Genomic DNA, 5,598 nt, shown 5'->3' with positions numbered 1-5,598 from the left:
GTATCTTTTTGCTACAGGAAATGAAAAGTCATACATACCACACATATTCGTGCACACACACAGAAATTCACCCATAGCTCCATCACCTATCAGTATGAGAGAACTACTATTAATCTTTTCGTGTAGAATCTTTTAGTTTTTTTGTTTTTAATGAGACCATGCTAAATATGCTTCCTTTTACGTATTCTTTATTTTTTTATTTATTTTTTTTAAAAGATGACCGGTAAGGGGATCTTAACCCTCGACTTGGTGTTGTCAGCACCACGCTCACCCAGTGAGCGAACCGGCCATCCCTATATGGGATCCGAACCCGTGGCCTTGGTGTTATCAGCACCGCACTCTACCGAGTGAGCCACAGGCCGGCCCCACATGCCACCTCTGATTCCCCAACCATTTCTGTTCAAAATCCATATCTGACCAACCACTTCTTAGACTTCCCCTCCTACCCTCTGAGCCACCATTATCTTCCTTCTGATCTCTCTTTGCTTCTGCCTTTGTGTCCCTTCAGTCCCTTTGTGCTGTTAAATACATCAGCCGGAGTCACCCTGTTAAATTAAGTCAGGCTATAATACCTACTTGCTCAAAATCTTCCCATGGTTTCCCATCTTAGAATCCTTAACATGGCTTACACTTGCCTATCCCCCAGTCCATGATGACCTCTTTTACCAGCCCAACCACATTGCCCTCCCTTATTCTTCCAATATACCTGGCACAGTTCCTCCACAGAACACTTGCATTCACTTTTCCTTTTTTCTAGAGTGCTCTTTCCTCAGATACCTGTGTGACTTTCTCCCTCTTCTTTTTTAGGTCTTTATTTAAACATTCCCTTCAAAATGAGGCCTTCCCTAGTTATATAAAATTATGGGTGAGCCACCACCACCACGCGAACTCCCTTCCTAACTTCCTTTCCTGCCCTATTTTTCTCCTTAGCATGAATCACCATGTGCAAAGTGAGGTTATTTTGTCCTCCATACACCCACCCCAGAACATAAGCTCCACGGAGGGAAGGGACTTGTCTCATTCGTTCTGTGTCCCCAGCCCATAGACTAATGCTCAGCACATAGTAGGTGCTCCACATATATTTGTTGAATAAGTGAGTGACTTGCCTTGTGGCCATCACCTCTGAGTGCGTTACCCTTTGCCCCCAGATCCTGTACAACCGCACCATGGTGCAGCTGGGCATCTGTGCCTTCCGCCAAGGCCTGACCAAGGATGCACACAACGCACTGCTGGACATCCAGTCGAGTGGCCGGGCCAAGGAGCTTCTGGGCCAGGGTCTGCTGCTCCGCAGCCTGCAGGAGCGCAACCAGGAGCAGGAGAAGGTGGAGCGGCGCCGGCAGGTACCCTTCCACCTGCACATCAACCTGGAGCTGCTGGAGTGTGTCTATCTAGTGTCTGCCATGCTCCTGGAGATCCCCTACATGGCTGCCCATGAGAGTGATGCCCGCCGGCGCATGATCAGCAAGCAGTTCCACCACCAGCTGCGGGTGGGCGAGCGACAGCCCTTGCTGGGTGAGTGTGGGGCTCTGTAGTGCAGCAAATATCCTTCTCTCCTTAATTTAGGCTAATTAAGATTAAGGATTAAGAGAAGTTAAAAGTAATATCTCTCCCACCAGGTAATTCCATTTGATTTAATGACACCTTCTCTGGCACTGTTCTAAATGTTTTACAAATAATAGTTCATTTAATCTACATTAAAAATAATCCTGTGATGTAAGTACAATTATTACTTACCTCCTTTTTCCTAATGAAGAAACTGAGGCACAGAGAAGTTAAGTGACTTGCCCAACTTTAACACAGCTAATATGTGCCTCTAACCTTTTTTTTCCTGTTTCTCCTCTTCATTCATATTATAGTCAAGCCAAACCAGTTATAATAGAACCTTATCATTCAAGAACCTGACAGTGGTTCCTTTGATTGCTTTTGGAAGGCCTGATCATGCAGGAGTTGAGTAAATTGTGATTCAGGTATTTGAATTGTGCCTGTCCAGTGAGGCTGGTGCATAGAAGAACTTGACAATCTTACTGTACACAGCCACATCCCCTTACAGATTTGTCCTCCACTGCTTGTGTTTATGGTTATGTTAAAGTGCAGGTACCCCTTAGACAAATTGTGTTTGGCTTACATAGTGATGTTTTATTTTGTGGGACAATTTCTGATGAAAATCTGAATTTCCACGACTTAGAGTTTTGGTGGATCTGGCAAACCCGGGCCTGCCTTCCCACAGAGCTAGCCTTGGCTAGAGCTGAAGTAGCAGCTGTGGGGAAAGGCTCTCTGTTCACCAGTCTTTGCCTCTCTTGGTTACTCCCTGCAATGGGGCCAAATGCCCATTTCTATTCAGCCTTGCACTGAATTGTTTGTAGAGAAATATTCTTTGAGCCTTAACTTTGCCTCTTTCAAAAGTGTTAAAAGCGGGCCGGCCCGGTGGCGCACTGCTACAGTGCGCCGCTTGGGAAGTGCGGCAGCGCTCCCGCCGAGGGTTCGGATCCCACATGCGGACCGGCCGCTCACTGGCTGAGCGAGGAGCGGGGGCAACACCGAGGGTTGCGATCCCGTTGCTGGTCCCGGTCCGGTACGGGTGCAACACTGAGGGTTGCGATCCGTTGCCGGTCACGAAAAAAGACAAAAAAAAGACAAAAAAAAAAAAAAAAGTGTTAAAAGGGAGGCTAATCCAAAAGGATTGTGCACTTTTCCTTACACTTAGCCCTGTTCACACATTTCTACCTGCGCTTGATCTATGCACTCATTTGAGCTTGCTGTGCCTGTTCTAGGGTCGGCCATGTTCATGTTTCTCTACATCTGCCACCCATATCTAGTCTCAGAACTTTTGCACTCTGTCTACCCTGAATTCCAGTTACTCTTGTTTGCCACGTCTTAGCTTCCAGTTTGTCTCTGTGATGGTATTTGGGGGCCTACGTCCATAATCAGCACATCAAACCTATGATTTCGCAAGGATAATTTAGACCGAAGCTAAATTTTTAAAGGAGAAGAAGTGAGCCACTTTGAAGAATAATAAGCTGATAGCAGTCTAACTGATGTGTGGATATGGCAAAGATCATGAAGGTGATATAAGAATGAGTGAAATTTAGTAAATACCATTCCAGTTGAGATGTTAGACTTTTTTTTTTTAGGTCCAAGAACCTATGAGAACCTGATGAAAGCCTGGGCACACAACAGTTTGTCAACATTTTCAAGGGTTCGCCAATTGCCTGAAGCACATGTATGGACTGATTTAGTCCAAACCTAAATAAATTTATTCAGGTATTAAGTGACTTAATATTAGGCTGCGAGAGTCTCTAGTCTGGTTGTTTGCTCTTCTGGCCTCTGTTCCTCCTTGAACAGTGCTAATGGGCACAGTTACCCCTGGTCCCAGGTTTCCCTAGGCCTTGCCTCATTCCCGATCTTTCAGGTCCTCCTGAATCAATGAGGGAACATGTGGTCGCTGCCTCTAAGGCCATGAAGATGGGTGACTGGAAGACCTGCCACAGTTTTATCATCAATGAGAAGATGAATGGGAAAGTGTGGGACCTCTTCCCGGAGGCTGACAAAGTTCGCAGCATGCTGGTTAGGTGAGCAGAGAGGGAGGCCATGGTGGGTGGGGGAAAAAAAGACTGGTTGGTCTCCTTCCCTGAGTACCTCCCTCTTTTCTCCTTTTCTCCCCTCTCTCGCCAGGAAGATCCAGGAAGAGTCTCTGAGGACCTACCTCTTCACCTATAGCAGTGTCTATGACTCCATCAGGTAGATTGGGCCTGGGGATGCAGAGGGGCCCAACTTGGCAGTCAGGGGCTCTAACCGCCCCCGTTCTCTGCCTTCTTCCCAGCATGGAGACACTATCTGACATGTTTGAGCTGGATCTGCCCACTGTGCACTCTATCATCAGCAAGATGATCATTAATGAGGAGTTGATGGTGAGGGCCAGGGGTGGTCAATGGGCAGGGGAGTCATGGAGAGATTAGGATGGGGGGTCCAATCTGTGTCATGCCCCTTCCTCTGCCTCCTCCTGTCAGGCCTCCCTGGACCAACCAACACAGACAGTGGTGATGCACCGCACTGAGCCCACTGCCCAGCAGAACCTGGCTCTGCAGCTGGCCGAGAAGCTGGGCAGCCTGGTGGAGAATAACGAGCGGGTGTTTGACCACAAGCAGGGCACCTATGGTGGCTACTTCCGAGGTGAGTGGTTCTATCTCCTCTACTTTCCCAGGGTCCTGGCCCCTTGCTGCCTCTCCCCTGGCACTCACCTCCTTCCTTTCTTTCCTGTCTCTCTCCTGCAGACCAGAAGGACGGCTACCGCAAAAACGAAGGCTACATGCGCCGGGGTGGCTACCGCCAGCAGCAGTCTCAGACAGCCTACTGAGCTCTCCACTTCTGTCCCCGTGGCCTAGACCATTCAACCTTTAAGTCCTAAACCACACCGTAGTCATTAAAGGTCTATTTAGAGTTGTTATAGTCCCTAATTGTCTGCATGTCGCCACAGAAGTGTCTTGGACCCATTCATTTGCCAGTTATATTTCTGCCCTTCTACCTCATGACAGTCACAAGGCTCGAAAGGCAGAGATGAATCGGACACATCCCTAACTTCAAAGAGCTTGTTGCTCTTTGACATTTAACAGAAAAATGTAATAACGTGTTAAGTTACAACAGAGGTGTGAAAAAGGGTGGTAAGTACACTGAACGGGATGTGACTGTGGGCCGCAATGTCAGGGAAGGCATAAGGGAGGCAGTAGTGATAGTTGGACCTTGAGGGTTGGGTGGGTGGTGGCTCACCAGGTAGGGAGAAGGGAGTTTTAGTCTAGACCAGTGTGGAGTGTGGTCCGTGGACCAGCGTGGATTCTCTGACCTGTCCACGACAAGACAGTTACCACAATGAACTGTAAGCATGAGAAACTTTGCCATTGCTGTGACATTTAAGCATGTGATTGTTTTTCTAGTAATTTGTATAATTTGTGTTTATTAAATTTTACAAATGTATCGGCCTGCAGTAGATTGTAAATTTTAAAAATATATATCCTGGGCCGGCCGGTGGCTCACTCGGTAGAGTGCGGTGCTGATAACACCAAGGCCACGGGTTCGGATCCTATATAGGGATGGCCGGTTTGCTCACTGGCTGAGCGTGGTGCTGACAACACCAAGCCAAGGGTTGAGATCCCCTTACCGGTCATCTTTTTAAAAAAAAAATATATATATATATATATATATATATATATATATATCCTTTACCATATTTGAGAAGCATTGATGTAGGCAAAGGAAAAAAAAGCAAGTGCATAGGATTAGAGGAGTAAAGGAGTAGTGTGCTTGGTGTAAAGTGTGTGTGGGGTATGTGCAGGAGACAGACTAGAGACTTCAGCTGGGGCCATCTCAGGAAGGCGTTAAATGCTTTGGACTTTTGTATACAAAATAACATGAATGGATCCAGTTTTGAGAAGGATAATGAAGGAGCATGGTAGAGTATGAAATTGGAGGCAGGGAGTCAAAATAGAAAGCAAAAAGTATCTAAAGCCAGGGGAGTTAGAATGTGGATGGGTGGAGAGGAATTGAAGAGGTACTTACATAACAAGCTATGGGGCTTCTATCACCAGTTAGATCTTGGAGTGGAAG

The 5,598-nt window shown here is 46.9% G+C and overlaps 1 protein-coding gene across 2 annotated transcripts in view; it reads left to right on the top strand.

Moving 5' to 3' along the window:
• The window catches only part of LOC103595598 (eukaryotic translation initiation factor 3 subunit C), a 21,965-nt gene extending 16,997 nt beyond the window's left edge, over positions 1-4,968 (top strand). For both annotated transcript variants that reach the window (XM_008579026.1, XM_008579027.1), the window contains exons 16-21: positions 1,149-1,512; positions 3,410-3,569; positions 3,673-3,738; positions 3,821-3,908; positions 4,008-4,170; positions 4,272-4,968. In XM_008579026.1, coding sequence (XP_008577248.1) covers positions 1,149-1,512; positions 3,410-3,569; positions 3,673-3,738; positions 3,821-3,908; positions 4,008-4,170; positions 4,272-4,354 — 924 coding nt within the window. In that variant the 3' untranslated portion in view covers positions 4,355-4,968. The remainder of the gene's footprint in view (positions 1-1,148; positions 1,513-3,409; positions 3,570-3,672; positions 3,739-3,820; positions 3,909-4,007; positions 4,171-4,271) is intronic.
• Positions 4,969-5,598: the final 630 nt, after the last annotated feature.

The sequence above is a fragment of the Galeopterus variegatus genome, unplaced genomic scaffold (genome assembly GCF_000696425.1).
Source record: "Galeopterus variegatus unplaced genomic scaffold, G_variegatus-3.0.2 Scaffold1799, whole genome shotgun sequence".
NCBI classification, from domain to species: Eukaryota; Metazoa; Chordata; class Mammalia; order Dermoptera; family Cynocephalidae; genus Galeopterus; species Galeopterus variegatus.
Note: the sequence above shows the minus strand (reverse complement) of the source record. Positions and strands in the feature narration are given on the sequence as shown.